This window comes from Mirounga angustirostris, unplaced genomic scaffold, assembly GCF_029215605.1.
Source record: "Mirounga angustirostris isolate CCGP_5_RB_7025 unplaced genomic scaffold, mMirAng1.0.hap1 SCAF_14, whole genome shotgun sequence".
Taxonomy (NCBI): Eukaryota; Metazoa; Chordata; class Mammalia; order Carnivora; family Phocidae; genus Mirounga; species Mirounga angustirostris.
Window position 1 is genome coordinate 74,989,122 of NW_026991722.1, and position 18,973 is coordinate 75,008,094.

Sequence of the window (18,973 nt, forward strand, 5' to 3'; positions counted from 1 at the left end):
TATACATGACACTGTAGCGAAAAGCAGCTAAAGGGATTTACATGTAATAAAAGATTTCCTGCCCACGAAGCTTAAAATCAAGTGGTAATGACTATGGCAGGGGAGAGGGGTTTGGAGAAGTTTATGATAAATGGCTGTAACAAAATAAATATGCACCAATAAAAACTAAAGCAAGATCAGATTACATGTAGCTAAAGGAATCAGGAAAAGTATTCATGGAGAATAGAAGTGCCTCATATGAGCCTTGAATGATGAAAACACGAGTCACGAGGGAGGAGGTTGAGGATAGAATTAATTTGGGCAGTTCCCTAAGATTCTGACTAATATGGATAAAGTGCAGTAATAAAGGTGAGGTTAAGCTCTAAGAGCAGAGAAACCTGACCTCCAGGTAAATGCCTATTACATTCCTGCCAGCAATCAGCCCAAACGCACTGCAGGAGTTCAGGCATAAAGGAGTAAAGGGCTGGCCTGAAGTCACCCAAGTTCCTGTGGCCCACTGAACTAGTTCAACTGAGGCCTTTATTTGCTTTAATGAAGGGGGCTTTGCTCAACTGTTAGCCTAGGAATAGCTCATATCAAAGTACTATTCAGACTCAATAAAGATCACTTCAGTAAAACAAAGTTTTAAATGATCATTTGACTTGAAAAGCAGTGTATACACACTAGGTAAGGGCACAGGCTTTGGAGTCAGATCGGGGTTCAAACTGCAGCTCCAGGACTAGAGTTAAGTGTACCAAGGGTGTCCTTGGGTAGCTCTCTGAGCCTTAGTATCTTCATCTGTAAATGGGTATAGTAACGGATATCACAGGACTGATGTGATGAACAGGGATAATGTATTAAAGAGTACCTGCCACAATGCTCAGCTCCCAGTCAACATGCAATAAGAGAGTTATGCCTCTCTTTCAGAAGGACTAAATAACAGCATATAGAATAGCCTAGCCTGTAGCAATCAGAAAAAACAATCTTTGATTAGTGTTTGTATCTGTGGTCACAACCAAAAGACAATTCCCACTCACAGATAATGTATAAAAGATGAGTGGTCCATTCAGGTTTTCCCATCACACATCCACCACCATTCAATATCTCATTAAACATTTAACAGTAACTAAGAAACAAACTTATGTCTCTAAAAAAGGAGAAACAGATCCACCTGCACTTTGAAGAAATTAGTTTTCTTTTTCCAGAAGTGGCTCTGAAATAACCTTATTTAACAAATATCTCTTAAGTGCCTGCTGCCTACTATGTGCCAGGGTTCAGACTTAGATATTCCTTATTTTATTTATTTTTTTAAAAAGATTTTATTTATTTATTTGAGAGAGAGAGAGACAGCGAGAGAGGGAACACAAGCAGAGGGAGTTGGAGAGGGAGAAGTAGGCTTCCCTCGGAGCAGGGAGCCCGATGCGGGGCTTGTTCCCAGGACTCTGGGATCATGACTTGAGCCCAAGGCAGACACTTAATGACTGAGCCACCCAGGTGCCCCAAGATATTCCTTATTTTAAATGGAAAAATCTTATAACAACTAGTGATAAATTGGTCTAAACCATTTCCTTAGGTAATAACAATAATTGCAGCACCCCTATCACAGCTTTCCTGTCTCCTTTCTCCCTCTCTGTATTGTAACTCCCCTTCAGGGCTGAGTCTCTTTCCATTGCTAACCAACCATCTTTTTCATCTCTGGGTGTTGGCCTAGTACCTGGCACAAAAGTTCTCAGTTCTTGCTGCACACCGAGATTACCCAAGCCCCACCTCCTGAGTCAGTTTGTCTAGGATGGGCCTGGGCCTCCTAACTGCACAGGTAATTCTAATGAGAATCATTGCTGGAACACTGAGAACTCAGTAAAGGCCAGCTGGACTTAAGCATTCCATGAGCCAGATGATTCCACCTCTGAAATGCCTCTCCCACCAAGCAATCCTGTTTTCCATCCCCAAATTCAATCCTTCTCTTGCATATCCTAACCTGGTTAATGGCAGCCCAACCCACCCACACTTGTAGACTAGAAACTTAAGGAGGCTTCCAGATGCAAAACCTCAAAATCAACTTCAAGTCCTCTTTTCTCTTTCACCCTCTTCGTCCAATTATCACTAAGTCCTATTGATATGTCTGCAATGTTTCTGAAGCCAGACTACTTTGAACTGTCCTAGTTAAAGCCTTTTCTAGTTCAGACTATTTCAGTAGCTCCCTAACTGGTCTTTTGCTTTCCTATTCTCCCATTACACTCTGTATCATTTTCTTCTTTCTTTCTTTTTTGCTTTTTATAAGATTGCTATGTCCATGTTGCTCTTCAAATACCTTCCACGTATATACATTCCTACTTGTATATGTAAAAACATTCTGGGGGGGGCGGCGCCTGCGTGGCTGCTCAGTTGGTTAAGCATCTGCCTTCAGCTCAGGTCATGATCCTGGGGTCCTGGGATCAAGCCCCACATCGGGCTCTCTGCTCAGTGGGGAAGCCTGCTTCTCTTTCTCTCCCTCTGCTTGCTGCTCCCCCTGCTTGTGCTCTGTCAAATAAATAAATAAAATCTTTTTAAAAACAATTCTCTGGAAGGATACACCAGAAACTGATAACATTAGTTCCTTCTGGGAAAGGAACTTTGCAGCTAGAAGAGAGAAACTTTTCACTTTGTACCCTTTTAAATTTAGAATACCTTTTGAATTTTGTACCATTTGAACGTGTTGCCTCTTCAAAAACCACCAAACCAAATGCAAAACAAAGGCAACAACATCTTCTATAGCTTCCTGACCGCCCCCCCCCCAAAATGGAACCCAGTTATTTAATATGGCAATTGTGACCTTCAACAGTTTGGTCTCAACCTATTTTCTAACAATTCTCAACTGCCCTTCCAAACCCACTCAGCCAGCCCAAACTACTCTCTAGCCACAAAACAGCCGTAGTTTGAAGACAATCTTCTGTGTCTGCTGATCCCTCAATCTGGAGAGCTTTACCATTCCTCTCACTTGCCTCAATTACTGAAAAACCCATCTATCGAGACCTGACTCCATGCTTCCACAACACCTAATGTGTGTGTATTTGTTATACTGTTCCTGTGGCCTTCCCTGCCAGACTTCAGAGCTGAAGTCTCTCTTGTTGTTGGTCTTCTTCACAGCACCTGTCAGGGACTTACAGGAAACAACCAGTAAACAATAAATTCAGTTGACTGTACTGAAAAGTTAGAATACCAACACGCTGGTGTACAAACTTTCATCTGAGAACTCCAAAAAGAGTTCATCTTAGAGTTGCACAAGATGTTGTGCCCTGGGTTGGAGCTAGCTACAAGATGCTCCTCTCACAGACCGTTATAAGAAAGTTTGATGGAAAGAACCCAGAAAAGGAGTCAGGGGATGATACCACAGCCAGCTTACTTTGCCACTAACTGGTTGTAGGATACTGGCCAAATCACTTCTCTAAGCTTTAGTTTTCTCATCTGTGAAATAAGGGGCAGGGGGGCAAATTCTCTCAAGAATTCCTTTTTCTAAGATCGAAGATTCTGGGATTCTAAGTCGTACTGCAAGAAAAGGGAAACTGTTTTAGAAACTATAAAATAAAGGTTAACATACAGCTATGCTTTATTTTTCACATACAACATTACATTTATTACATGAACTAGTTTTGAAGCAAAGGCTCCATCTCAGCCTTCCCAAATTTTCCTTTCTCCTTATTACACCAACACATACATGTTTTCAGAGAAGTTTCAATAATGATTCAGAGAGTAATAATACTGCCCCATGTCCTTTTACTTTGGTTTTAACCACCTAAAATGTTGGGAGAATATGCTTCTTCTTTAAGCTAAAGTCTAATTAAACTAAGCCTAACTAACAAAAAGTCCAGCCAACCATTTTTCAATTTGAAATTCTGATAAAAGAATAAAAGATGGTTATGGACTAGTATTAATTTACTTCACTGAATTCAGATGATCTGTAAATAAATATGTGTATGTGGAATGTATTCACAAAACACCCTAACTTTGTTATCCAAAGACCACTGACTGGTGAATTTAGCATACACGAACAAGAAAAGCAATGATAAGATCGAAGTTGCTGCTCAAGAACCAAGAGAAGTGAATTCTTAAAAATAATGTGTGCAGGGATGCCTGGGTGGCTCAATCGGTTAAGCACCTGCCTTCAGCTCAGGTCATGATCCCAGGGTCCTGGGATCGAGCCCCACATCAGGCTCCTTGCTCAGTGGGGAGCCTGCTTCTCCCTCTGCCTGCCGCTCCTGCTTGTGGTCTCTCTCTCTCTAATAAATAAATAAAATCTTTAAAAAAATGCATGCATAAAACATCCTTGTTTAGACTTCATTTCATAGAAACATTGATGACCATATTACCAATTAGTGGTTAACTTAGAGGCCATGAACAGTTTTCTAGCTCTTATGCAAATAACTCACATCTATTTTCTTATCCAAAACTGCTATCCAAACGTTGATGTGAAAACAGAAGCACTTTTTGTTTCATTCAGCACAGCTATTCGTTTTCATCTACATCAAATGACAGCATAGACTAATTCTGATAAGTCAAAAAACCTGGATAATAGGATCCTTGAAAAATCAGAATGTACAGTCAAAGCAGTACACACATACACACAAAGAAATTCCCTTCCTTTTCAAAATAGTCTGTTAATGAGTAAAAGAAAAATCGGTACAAAAACGTGTTGGAATTGGCCTGAATCAAAATAATACTGGGTCTTTCAACAGAAAGCACTCTTTGTAGTAAGTCACTTTTGTAGTCTCTGGCAAAGTTTTTGCAGTCATTTTGTAGTCCGTGGGATTCATACCAATAATCCAATCAATTCTAGAACTATTCACCAAACTTACTCACCACAAAAACAGCTATTTAAGAACCTGGTAAATTTATAAACTGTTAAATGTGACAGACTCAAGATCAACAATAAGCTTATTGATGAGAGCAATTTCATAACAACTGGAAACGTATAAATTAGCGTAACCTTTCTGGAGGGACCCATGCTAATATTTATATCAGAGGGCTTGCAAATGTTCATAGCCTTTGACTCAAGAACTCTTCAAGGAATTTATCCTAAGGAAATATTCAGATGCTGAGATACTCATTCACTCTAATCTTACTCAAAACAGAAAACTGGAAATTGGGGCGCCTGGCTGGCTCAGTTGGTAAAGCATGCAATTGATCTTGGGGTTGTGAGTTCGAGCTCCACGCTGGTGTAGAGATTACTTAAATAAGTAAGACTTAAAAAAAAATAAAATCTTAAAAAAAAAAACTGGAAATAATCTAAATAACTAAAAATAAGAGAACTGGTTATTAAACAAATTATGGGCTATACGTGCAGAAAAAATACGATGCAGTGATGCATGGAAATATGCTCAGTTTACATTACATAAAAATAACATTACAAAGCAGACTATATATATATATATATAAGCTCAATTTTATTTAATAGTACGTATACATACAATTGTGTGTATACAAAAGCTGGAGGAAACCACTGACTATAGTTTAGTTATGAGTTACAGGTGTCTTATACTGTGCTTTTCTGAACATGTGTTATTTTTATAAGCACAAAACAAAAGCATTTACTTAAAAGCACTAGACACACAAGCAGGAAACTTAGGTCCAAGTCCCAGCTATGATACTAGCTGTATCGACCTTATTGATGAGTCAAATTTATAGATAAGGAGGGCGCCTGGGTGGCTCAGTTGTTAAGCGTCTGCCTTCGGCTCAGGTCATGATCCCAGGGTTCTGGGATCGAGTCCCTCATCAGGCTTCTTGCTCCACGGGAAGCCTGCTTCTCCCTCTCCCACTCCCCTTGCTTTTGTTCCCTCTCAGGCTGTGTTTCTCTCTGTCAAATAAATAAATAAATTCTAAAAAAAAAAAAAACTTTATAGATAAGGAAACAGATGCAGATTAAGTGGAGATAAGAGCAGCTATTCATAGTTAAAAGATTAAATAATGTAAAACACAAAAACATGCCGTTAAATCTAAATCACTATATATAAAGCTCTGATAAGATGAATCATATTTTGTGTCAAAATACTAAATAATGCTTAGGAAAAATAGAGTGAAGTACTTTCACTCTTTAAGGAAAAGCTTTGTACCCCCACCTCTCAATCCACCCAAAATCCTATTTGGGATCTTATTCAAAAGAACTGAGCATCTTTTTTTCCTCAAAATTTTAAAATAAATTGAAAGAGCTATGCCACTTGCCAAATCAAGTTTAACTGATTAAGTGTTATCAGTCCAATGCCCTCTGCAGTGAGTCAGTTTTTGCAAAAAGTCTTGATTTATGATGCAATTTTATAAATTGTGTGTATTGTTTAATAGGAAACAAATGATTTTAGCTCTCAAGGAAATAGAAAACTACTGTATTTTTAAAATTTTTGACAACTCCCAAACAAGACAGATGACTAAATTTTATTACTAATGACAAAAATTAGGATCCAGGGCACCACTTCTTAAAATGAGACCAAAAGTTAACACTAATTTTGAAAGGCAAATCCACAAGGCACACTGTTTTAAACTAACTAGAACTTCTCATTTGAAAAGTCAAATTTCAGGAAGGAAATACTAATGTTACTTTTCTAAAGCATTTTCCTGAAAATTCTGAACCCGAAGTCCCAAGTAAGGCCTCTCTAAAAGGCACAGGGACCTACATAAAATGCATTTGACATTTAGCTTGAACTTGACATAAGCGTTTACTCAAAGGACATGGCTGTAAGTCAAATACTGTGGCCTGGGTATAGTGCTTCTTGAGTCACCTGAGTACAAACTCCATTTGGATACTGTTGGAGCTATTCAAGTTATGTATTGCCCAGTTTCATAAAGCAGTGCTGAAGTTCAGGGAACAGCCTCCTCCAATCCAGCCCCTTCTGCCTGCAAAAAACCCCACCACAACCAATACATGCATCTTACCTTCTGCTACAATTTTTTTTTTTTTTAAGATTTTATTTATTTATTTGACACAGAGAGAGATAGCGAGAGCAGGAACACAAGCAGGGGGAGTGGGAGAGCGAGAAGCAGGCTTCCTGCCGAGCAGGGAGCCCGATGCGGGGCTCAATCCCAGGACCCTGGGACCTGAGCCGAAGGCAGATGCTTAACAACTGAGCCACCCAGGCGCCCCTGGTCAGTGGCTTCTTAAGCCTTGCTGTTTCCATGAGTCCTAGAAAGCTCTTTTACTGAATCCACAACTCTCCATTTCCTTAATATTCCACAATTTTCTCTTGAAAGCACATAGATTATGAAATCAGGCATAAAGTACTGATTAGGGACACCCGGGTGGCGCAGTTGGTTAAACACCTGCCTTCGGCTCGGGTCATGATCCCAGGGTCCTGGTATAGAGTCAAGCATCAGGCTCCTTGCTCAGCAGGGAGACTGCTTCTGCCTCTGCCTGACGCCTTGCTCGCTAGCGCTCTCTCTCTTTTCCTGACAAATAAAATCTTTAAAAATTAAAAAAGTACTGATTAACCTTAGAACTTAGATTTGATTGTTGCCTTTTAAAAAATATTTCCTTTGGATAAAATAATAAGTATATAAAAATAATTATATAAAAAACAACTATATTCCTCATAAAGTTATAGCTATAGTAAGACCCAACAATTCCATTTTTAGGTATATACCCAAGAGAATGAAAAATAAATGTTCACACAAAAGCCTGTACATGGATGTGTCACAGCAGCACTATTCACAACAGCTAAAAAGTGGAAACAACCCAATGTCCATTTATAAATGAATGGATAAACAAAATGTGGTATATCCATACAATGGAATATTATTCAGCCATAAAAAGGAACAAAGCACTGATACAAACTACAATGTGGGTGGACCTTAAAATACACTAAGTGAAAAAAGCCAGATACAAAAGACCACATTTTGTGTGATTCCATTTATATGAAATGTCCAAAAGAGGCCAATCTATAGTCAGCCTATACTTTCTGTTGCCAGGGGTTGAGGGAGGGGAGACTGGGGAGTGACTGCTAATGCACAGAGGTTTCTTTTGTGGTGATGAATGTGCTCTGGAACTAGTCAGTGGTGGTGGTTGCACAACCCTGTGAATGTACTAAATGCCACCTTTTTTTTTTTTTTTTTTTACTTTAAAAGGTAAACGTTATGACAGATGAATTCTATATTTCAATTTTTAAAAACTCAACCAGGGTCATGTCTGCTGTCAAGAGGTAGATCAGGCTAAAATTTGACTTTCAGAAAATTATGACTATATAATAATAAGACTAGTTTCCTGACACAGCTTAAAATCTAACTGAGGGAAATTCCAAAGATGACTTCTTCAAAGGCTTAAATTAGCACACATGCACACTCTCCCAATGTGACTACTTTGTTATTAAAAGGATAACTCACTTTCAGATACCGAGCTTCTACCAAATATATTAAAATTATCATGACTGTTGGAAAACATAAAATTCTACCTAATCTATTCACTTCCTAAATAAACTTTTGATCCTTATATTGTTCACGTAATCCTTATAGCTTAAGACAACTACTTTTAAGATTGACATTACTTTGGGCACCTGGGTGGCTCAGTTGGTTAAGCGACTGCCTTCGGCTCAGGTCATGATCCTGGAGTGTCTGGATCGAGTCCCGCATCGGGTTCCCTGCTCGGCAGGGAGTCTGCTTCTCCCTCTGACCCTCCCCCCTTTCATGTGCTCTCTCTCTCGTTCTCTCTCTCTCAAATAAATAAATAAAATCTTTAAAAAAATTGACAATCCTTTTTTTTTTTTTTAAGATTTCATTTATTTTTTAACAGGGAGAGAGACAGCGAGAGAGGGAACACAAGCAGGGAGAGTGGGAGAGGGAGAAGCAGGCTTCCCGCAAAGCGGGGAGCCCGATGCAGGACTTGATCCCAGGACCCTGGGATCATGACATGAGCCGAAGGCAGACGCTTAACGACTGACTCACAAAAACACTTCAAAAATCCTGGCCACAATCAAAATCATATCCAAAGGCTAGAATATGAAATTGTTTTCATTTCTCTTTAAGGTTTCAAGTTAAATCAAGCTTCAATAAACATCTGGCAGTTTTATAAGAATTACTTTACAACTCTATTCAGAGGTCAGATTTTATATGGCATAGACCATGCTGCCATTTCTTAAAGAAGTGGTTTCAGTAAACTGTGGTTTAGTATGCAGAGGAGCTTTTGTTGCATTTTAATTATGAGTCATACTGTGGATACAGAAGTTGTAAACACACACACACACATATACCCTTAAGCAGGAAAAACATTAGAAGGATCAACTGTACCTGAAGAGACTGGTTTTGAATTCACCCATGTTACCAAGAAAACTTACCTAGTGAAGCAACAGAAAGTGGACTGTAATGGGCAGTCTTGGTGCTAGTCCTAGTTCTGCCATTAACTAGTAGAATAACCTTAGCAAAATCATTCGACCCTCTGTAGGCCTCCATTTTCCCACTGGACTCCAAGGTTTCTAAGTCTTACAACTCTCACCAGTCTTTGATTCTATTGTTAAGCAGCTTACAGCTGTAGGAGGCCTAGCAATTACACACTGGACAGCTCTCATATTTTTGTGTACTTAGGCATCCATGCCATATAGAGTAATGAGAGAACTCAGGATTAGCCACAACGAAGAAGAAAAAGGAAAAGTGCACACAGCTCCTGCTGGTATTGGTTTACTCCTGTTGGACCTAATAAAGAGAAAGCACCTTTGCCAATTTTCCAGGGGATAGGAGTGGTTCCTATGTCTCACCACACCCACCATAGTTGGTTTTTCCTAAAAGAAATCCAGTGGGGACTCTACAAAAATGCTGTAAAGCACCAAGTACTTTTAGTCACTGCATACTAATAGAACAGATCAATTCTAAATTAAAGAAATAAAACAGCTTTCTCTTTCTAATACAAAAAGAAATAAACAGCTTTGATTCCAGTCAAGGAGTTGTAGATGAGCACAGTGAGTTGTACATATATTTAGCAACAAATACAGTATTAACCCAAAGAAAATGAATTATCTGTAGAACTAGAAGGTTCAAAGCACTGAGGTTCAACATAACATTATTCAACATGGTCCTTTAATGCTTTTCAGTTTACAACTCCAACTTCCAGAGAAAAAGCATTACTAAGGACTTGCTGAGATGCCTCACCTCTTTCATAGCAAGCAATAATCAGACCTGCCTGATGGGATAGTGTCAATAAAACAGAAGTCACCATCACACAAACTGGTTTGTAGAAGCCAAAGATCAAATGAGGCCTACTCAGAAGTTGTTTCAGGTGGCCCCCCAAGATGGCTTTCTGGAAGAGCTCTTCCAAAACAGGACAGTCCTAGAGAACCTGTCTCCCCTGATTTGTACACCAAACACACACACACACACACACACACTTATTCTCTCTCTCAAAATGGCTCTTCGTCAAATATGGCCAAAGACCACCCCTAGGTCACACCTGTCTGGTTATGCCTGGCAGCATTCCTTTTGGAGGGGTTACAGAGCTGTGGTTCCTAATCTGGTCCCTGTGGATGGACCTCTAAGTGGTATGCAGATGGACTTCATGGGGTCAGTGAAGTCACTGAATGCCTATGCAAAATGTTGTCTCCATGCACATTTTTGTGGGTAGAGAGCCCTTGGGCAGTCAAAAGTCCTGAGGCCATGAACCAAGGAAAGTTAAGAACCACTGGTTTAGCGCCAAATATAAAACAGGAGAACTATACTGAAGGTACCCATGTGAATACGATAGGAAATAATGTCTGTTATTTGAGGTGCAAAATAACAAAGCGTGAGGTTTTTTCAAAACAAAAAGAAAATATGATCGATGGTCAGAAGTCCCTAAGCGTCAGGTAGTCCACTCCCTTCCTCCTCTAGTCTAGATGAGGAAAATGAGCTGAGAGGCTCTTACCCAAAACCACATATCAGAGCCAGGCTGGCAAAGTTGAGGACAAAATTTGGCAGGGTTTCTGCCAAGATGGTAGGTTTATACTTTTTTCAAAATGGGTTTGACCAAAATTCCCCATATCCTTCTAAATACCCCACTTCATTAAGAAAGTAGCCTTCACAAATTTTAAAATCAAGCTTAAGCATAGGGATTTAGCTCATTAAAATGTCCCCAAATCATCAATCAAATTGCAAATCTTTCACAAAAGCCAGCACACAGATTTGTAAGGGGAACGTTAGTGGCTCATTATCACCTATCCTGTTGCACTGACTCCAATTTGAAAAAGCAGCACAGGTCACAAACTCATTAAACGAAGCTTCTAAATGTAATGGGAAAAGACAGCTATTGACAGCCCTTTAAAAAAGATACTGAGTCAGGGATGCCTGTGTGGCTCAGTCCGTTAAGCGGTTGCCTTCGGCTCAGGTCATGATCCCAGAGTCCTGGGATCGAGTCCCACATCGGGCTCCCTGCTCCTTGGGAGCCTGCTTCTCCCTCTGCCTCTGTCTCTCATGAATAAATAAATAAAATCTTAAAAAAAAAAAGATACTGAGTCAGGGTCAAGCTGACTTCAAAGTGAATTGGTATGATTTCTATCTACAAGCTCCTTCACCTACTGAATCCTCCCTCACCCTCTTAAGAGTGTTGTCTAAACACTAAATGATTTTTTCAACACAGGTAATGGGGTCATTCATAAATTAAACTGAGAACAACCTTTCCAGTAACCCTGTTCACAAACACTACATGTAGTAGAAACAGATAATAGGCAGTTATTCTGAGATCAAATTAAAAAATAATTATTGTCATAAAGAGTTACAGGACCATTTGTTCCAATGCCAAACTGTGCCTCAGCATATGAAATTTAAAGTAGTCAAAAACTCAACCTCACCTAAGAGGTGAAACCAAAGTGACATTTGAACCCAAGTTCAATGACAGCATGTCCTTCAATATCAAAGGAAATGCTTTACTTATTAAAGGAGATTTAATGGCAATATGATTCTATGGCATACATTGTCTCCAAAGACGTATATTATGATAAACTTTCTGATTGCTTGTTAATTATATTTAGCCCTTTCTATAAGCTCATACGCTAGTCTCCCAGCCAAAGGTATAACTGGAACAGGCCTTTGGAAGCACCTGTGGCCTGAAAATGCTTTAACCAATTCTCAAGGCTCTCTTCGCTGCAGTTTGAAGAAGGTTCGACCATTCTCTTTTGGGTCAAGGAGACTCTCTTCCGCCCCGAATGACCTGAAGTGGGCAAGAGCAGTTTGGGAGAATGCACTGCGAGTGTTTTTTCACCAGGCCAGCGCCACCGCCTGCGAGACTCCGAAAAGGATGGAGATCTGGTCACCATCGAGGCGGCGAAAGAATGCGGCTGGGCTGTCTGGGGCTCAGGACAGTCAGTCTGCTCTGGATCCCGCAGCCTGTGGCCAGGCTGTGCGTCAGGAGCACGCGAAGAATTAGAGATCTCCGGGGCAAGCAGAGGGAGGAGGCGGGGAGGGAACAAGAGCGAGGTTAGGAGTCTGCAGGTGTCTCCGGGGGAAGGGACGAGGTCGTCGGGACTGGCACAGCCAAGTGACTAACAGTGCGGTTCTGGACTCGGACAAACTGGTCACAGCGTCAGGCTGTGTGACCTTGAGCACAGAACGCGACCGCTCTGCGGCTCAGTTTCCTCATCTCTAAAATGGGGGTTGTTCCAACGGAGAACGCACCACGGGCGCTTGGCACGGCGCCTGGCACATAGTAAGCGCTCCCTCCCTACAGCTACTACTGGCTCTCGGGCTCCTCTCACCGCTTGGAGGAACTGGGGAAGCCCCGAGCAGGGGAGTCCCCAGGAGGCGGATCCGGGGCTGGGGCGGGAGGACCCGGGCCGGGTACTCACCGAGCACGTCTGCCGAGCGGTGCCGGGCCACGAAGCACGCGTCGTCCCCGTAGCACGCGCCCTTCTTGAGAAGGCCCTTACGGAAGTCTTTGCCGAAGCCGCAGCCGGCCGTCACCAGCCCGTAGTCACCGCTGCCGCCGCCACCGGCCCTGGGGTCGGTCTGCGAGAGGCCGCCAAGCACGGCGCGGGCCACCAGCCGCCCGTACGAGAGGACCGAGAACATCGCCGCCGCCGCCCCCCCGAGGAGGCGGGGGGCCCGGGGAGCAGGAGGACGCGGAGGCCCAGAGCCGGCTCTCTCCTCAGCCGCAGCAGCGCCGCCGCCGGGGCGCTCCTCAGGGCGGCGCACAGTCGCCGCCGCCGCCCCTGCCCTACGCGCGGGGCCTCGCACACGCTCCGCTGCGCGCACCGGAGCCAGAGCGAGGTCAGAGCCGGCGGCTCCTCCACTTCAGACCAAGTGGGGTCCCAGCTGCAGCCACCGCTGCCGCCGCCATCTTCCGCTCCACTAGCGTGTTCCGGGCCGCGCCGGCAGCACCGCCCCCTCTATGGCCACGCCTCAGCCCCGCCCACGGTTCGCTCTCAGGCCCAAGTCACGCCCCCTCGGGCTCGGTGCCTTCTGCGGTCTCTGAGGTCGAGCGTGCGCAGAGGGTGTGGACGCAATGTCTCCTGGGAGTTGTAGTCTCTGCTTCACGGCTTAGCATCCAAAACCTAGGAGGATTTCCCCACGCGGGACCTAAATTAAGTTATTGAAAATTACAGATGGGCTGTTTGAAAGTTTCCTCCTTGTTTTAACCATATATTTTATTTTATTTATTTATTTTTAAAGATTTTATTTATTTATTTGACAGAGAGAGGGATATAGCAAGAGCAGGAACACAAGCAGGGGGAGTGGGAGAGGGAGAAGCAGGCTTCCCGCGGAGCAGGGAGTCCGATACGGGGCCCGATCCCAGGACCTTGGGATCATGACCTGAGCTGAAGGCAGCTGCTTAACCGACTGAGCCACCCAGGCACCCTTAACCATATATTTTAAAGGCTATTGTTTTAAATAAACCACCATCCCTTCAAAGAAAAAACCCAAAAGAAAATAGGGTCAGGTCATGTAGTATGACTCTGTAGTACATACATTAGGAAACTGAAGTACACAACTCTAGTGACATCTCCAGAATTTATATACTGGAAGGGTTTAGAGGCGGCAATCTGGAAAGAAGAGCCGTTTTACATAATATTAAGAAAATTCGAGGAAATATTACTGTCCCTATTAGACTGGGGTGTGAACAGGGTGATCGTGATGGAGACACAGAAATGGCCACTATAGATATACCATATAGAAGTGTTTCAGACTTTGCAAATGGTTCTGCCAATTTGGGGATAAACAATTCCAGGCCCCAAACTTCTTTGTCCCAAATCTTAAATTTCTTGGGGGGTCCACCTGTCTAAGCAGGTTTTCTGAACTCTGGCTTGGGTGCCCAGACAGGCCATGCAGTGCCAAAGACTTGCAAAGATAAGGCCCCTTGCTCTCTCCTTCCACGGCTGACACCTCTTCTCTTCAGAAGGACAGCCCCTGGCAAGAAAGGCAGTTCCTCTACTTTTCTTGTTAAGCTCTCAGCCCATCCTTAACAAAGACATCACAGTAGCCTCCTCCAGATTTTGATTATTATTATTAACACACTTTCTCTGAAATTGTTTAAGTTAAATACCTAAATTTAACAGGGAGCTTGTAATCTAATGGAAAGATTAGCTCACCAAATACGTGTAATATGTGTGTATGTGTGTATAAATGTACAGATTACATACCATGCCTGGTGGGGCTTTACATAATCTAGCCCCTGCATACCTCTCCATCTCATTTGGTGCCATGTCCCCTTCACTGACTGGGCTCTAGCCATGCTCACAGATGCTTCAGGGCCTATGCTCTTGCTCTTTCTTCTATTCATAGAATGTAATTTTGTTATCTCAGGGTCCTATGTTCTTTGTTGCTGTATCCCCAGAACATATGGGCACACAGTAAATACTTCAGTAAATGAATGAAAGAATTAATGAATAGTTCACTAGATCCTAAACTCCCCAAGGGCAAGAATCATTTGCCATTGTATTATTAGAATCTAATGTACTGCCTGGCACATAGTAAGGGAGATTGTAAATGCATGTTGAATAAAAGAAGGAATAACTGAATAGGAATCATAAATAATATAAAAAATCATATTTGTTGAATAAAAGAACGATTGAATGAAGAGTAGTTACAAATAAAACTGAGATTTGAAGCAAGTGATCCAATTTGGAATAATTTTTAGTTTTATTAAGACAAGTATTTATAACCCCGATACATTGGTCCTTTTCCAGTTCACTTTTTTTATTTTTTAATAAAGATTTTATTTATTTATTTGAGAGAGAGATTGAGAGCATGGGATAGGGGAGGGTTAGAGGGAGAAGCAGACTCCCCACTGAGCAGGGAGCCCAATGCTGGCCTCAATCCCTGCGGGACTCAATACCGGGACTCCAGGATCATGACCTGAGCCAGAGGCAGTTGCTTAATCAACTGAGTCACTCAGGCGCCCTCCAGTTCACTTTCAACAGAAGGGTAGTTACTCTGGGGATTCCCATTTCATTCTTTAAATGATTCTTTTTTATACCTTTCTTACTATATGTAAAGTCCTGCCAAACATTCACTCAAAGTGCATTGTTCCATTATCCTAATTACTGTCATCATTAAACTCTTCTGTGTTTCACAGTGTGCCAAGTGCTCTATATGTTTCTATCCTTAAGGGTTCTCATAAAAATCACTTTGCATAGTGAGTGGCATTTTGTCAAATACGTAGACTAAGAAAAAGCTCATTTACTGGATAAAAGATATGGCGATTCCAGAATCGCAGTCACACCTTGCTATTTTTTATGACCCAGAAGAATTGGAGCGCGCCTAGAAGAGGGGGCGGAGCCTTGAGGAGCCTCTGCTTGGCATTTATGTCTATGCCGTTGTGCTAAAGGTTGTTCTTTCAAGCACACATACCACTACCAAATCCCAGCCAGGCTGTCAGGTAATTCTACCCCAAGGACAAACTTTTTAAAATAGCATGTCAACCCCTATTCCTTGCCTCGTCAAACTTCTTCAGACAGCTCCTACCGTTCATTTTCAGGGCATATATTATCTAATTTCCGTGTCACTCACAAGAACCGGTCGGATGAGATGAGCAGGAACCTAAGATGTGACTCTGAAGCTGGTAACCTCTGCTCCGATGGGGCTGCTCTTTTCAGTTAAATGATACCGGGGCCCTGAGTTTCCTGCAAATGAGTTTTTCACCCAGAGCACCATGGGAACAGAATCCTTTCTTAAAGCTCCTTTGCAGTTTTTGGAAAGGAGAGGAGACAGGGCCTCAGGTTCCTTTGAATCATTTATTCCAGAGACAGATCTGAAAAGTTTCAGCATCGTGGGGAAGTCACAAGAGGGTACTTTAAAAAAAAAACCAAAACACCTTCCCCTGCCCTGCCCCAGAAGCACAATTCCCTTTTGACATTTTGATAGATTTAAAAAGCCCTAAGAGTTTTCTTCCTTAGCAGAATTACATTCCTAGCACTTCAAAGATTCCTGGGAGGTCAGTTGTCACTCTCAAAGGCGAACAAGTGGTGAAAATACCATCTGTGCTCCCAGGGCACCTCTGTGGCATTAGGAAAGAGCTTTGCACTGGAGTCACCCCCAGCTCCTAAAAAAAGAAAAAAAAAAAATTTCCCTAATATGATTTTCTGCCAGAGTGGTACACTGATCTCTCCTAATTTCTTTTTGCTAACCCATTCAAAAGGAGCACTAATTAGTTTATGGAAATGTTTCTCAACCTTGGCACTACTGACCTTTGAGGCCAGATAATTTTTTATCGTGAAGGGCTGTCCTGTGCATTGGAGGGGGCTTAGCAGCTTCCCTGGCCTCTACCTACTAGAGGTAGGTACTACCTCTACCTCATCCCCCAGTTAGGACAACCCCAAAAATGTCTCCAGATATTGCTAAATAGCCCTTGGGGAACAAAATTGCCCCCAGTTTAGAACTACTGGGTAGATGGGACGCCTGGGTGGCTCAGCCGGTTAAGCATCAGCCTTCCGCTCAGGTCATGATCCCAGGGTCCTGGGATTGAGTCCCACATTGGGCTCCTTGCTCAGCAGGGAGCCTGCTTCTCCCTCTCCCTCTGCCTGCCACTCCCCCTGCTTGTGCGTGCTCTCTCTCTCAGTCTCTCTAACCAAAAAAAAAAAAAAAAAGAACTACTGGGTGATAACAATACAATGCAAGTTAGCAAATACTTGATGGGCACTTGTGATGTCTCAGGCTGTGGGATAAGGATAAAAAACGTTGGTGCCTTCATGGCAATCACAGTGGAGCAGGAGGGTTAAAGTTAAGTAAATATATAGAAAAAAGAAGCATCATCGGTTGAAATAAAAAAGGAGCATGGGGAGGAGGAATGGGACCTGTTGGGGTGGGAGAACACGCAGGGCACTTCACGAAGAGGTGACACTTGTGAGAGGCCTGAATGTACAGAGAGAGGTCTGAGGAGGTGGGACAAGGGGATGGCCAGTCTGAGAGGAAGAAATAGAAACTCAACAAATGCAGAGTGTGACTGGAGAACAAGGAGTCCAGTGCAGCTCCACCTTAGAATGTGAATGAAGAATAATGAGGAACGGGGCTAGGAAAGTAGTCTAGGAAGGCCATAAAAAGGAGTGAAGCAGCGACACATGCCTCAGCATGATGGCCCTTGAAAACATATGCTCAATTAAAGAAACCAGTCCCCAAAGACCACATGTTGTATGCTTCTATTTATATGAAATGTCGGGAATAGGTAAACCCATAGAGACAGAAAGCAGATTAGTGGTTGCCAGAGGCTGGGGTGTGGGGGAATGGGAAGTGACTGTTAATGGGTGTGGAGTTTCTTTTTGGGGTAATGAAAACGTTATGGAATTAGATAGCGGTGATGGTTGCACAACCTTATAAATATACAAAAAACATTGAACAGACCACTTTAAAGGGCAAATGTTATAGTATGTGAATTACATCTCAATTTAAAAAATAGTTTAGGACCTACTGCAGAGGGCCTTATATGCTAAGCTTACATGCATTAAGCTGGAAACACCAAGGGGTCACCAAAAGCTTTTAATATGCCAGTGACAATAACAAAGTAATAAGTAATATTATAATTATAATAAAATAATAAACAATAGTGATGAGAAGAAGAATGAGAGTGAGAACGACACCATAGATTGAGCACCTGCCATGTGCTTTACCTGTATCATCTGCTCTGACTACCTAACCATGTGACTACCCAACAGTCCCACCTGCTGTTTCCTTCATAGCACGTAGGACTTACTTATTTTGTTAATTGTTTGGCTCCTCCCTGACTAAACTGTAAGTTCTAGGAGAGCAGGGGATTTTGTCTACTTTTTTTTTTTTTTAAGATTTATTTGACACAGAGAGATACAGTGAGAGAGGGAACACAAGCAGCGGAAGCGGGAGAGGGAGAAGCAGGCTTCCCGCGGAGCAGGGAGCCCAACACGGGGCTCGATCCCAGGACCCTGGGATCACGACCTGAGCCGAAGGCAGACGCTCAACAACTGAGCCACCCAGGCGCCCCGGGATTTTGTCTATTTTATTCACTACTTTATCTCAAGTCTCCAGAACAGTGGCTGGCAAGCGCAAGTGCTAAATAAATCTAGTAAGTGGATGTTGTTTAATAAAAGAACTTTAGAGATCCCATAGAACAAGCAACTTATTCCACAGCTGAAGAAAGGGAGCAAGTAACATGTTCATCCCATATGAAGTTAATGGGTGGAGCTGGGCTGAACTGGAGAGGCGTCCGGGAAACTCTTGGTCCCTGCCCTGCAAAGCCCGTTTGAAGGAATTAGCCATAGGCTGTTCTTTTCGTTGAACTTACCTTGCTTTGCATTGTCTGTGCTGGTCATGTTTTTCCCACCTAGAATCCATTCCCCCCCATTCTCTGATAATAGCATTTTGATTTTCTTTGGAGGTATAATCGGACACCCCCTTGATTCACGCAGATTGGGAGGAACTGGGCAAGAGGTGGACACGTGGCCCAGGTCTGACCAATCAGAACATTGCATTCTCTTGGTCACAGTGAAGGCATAAGACCCAAGGTAGGCCAATGAAACTCCACTATGTAATTTGCTGGACGTATTAAGAAGGAGAAATTCTCACCAGGGTTTGTAAGCTGGTGGAGTACAAGCCTGGAGCAGCTGATGGCCATTTTGCC

General features: G+C 42.5%; 1 protein-coding gene across 1 annotated transcript in view; it reads right to left on the minus strand.

The window, feature by feature from the left end:
- Positions 1–13,258, minus strand: part of PPTC7 (protein phosphatase targeting COQ7) — a 40,060-nt gene extending 26,802 nt beyond the window's left edge. Inside the window, exon 1 of the mRNA XM_045887672.3 lies at positions 12,738–13,258. Coding sequence (XP_045743628.1) covers positions 12,738–12,960 — 223 coding nt within the window. The 5' untranslated portion in view covers positions 12,961–13,258. The remainder of the gene's footprint in view (positions 1–12,737) is intronic.
- Positions 13,259–18,973: the final 5,715 nt, after the last annotated feature.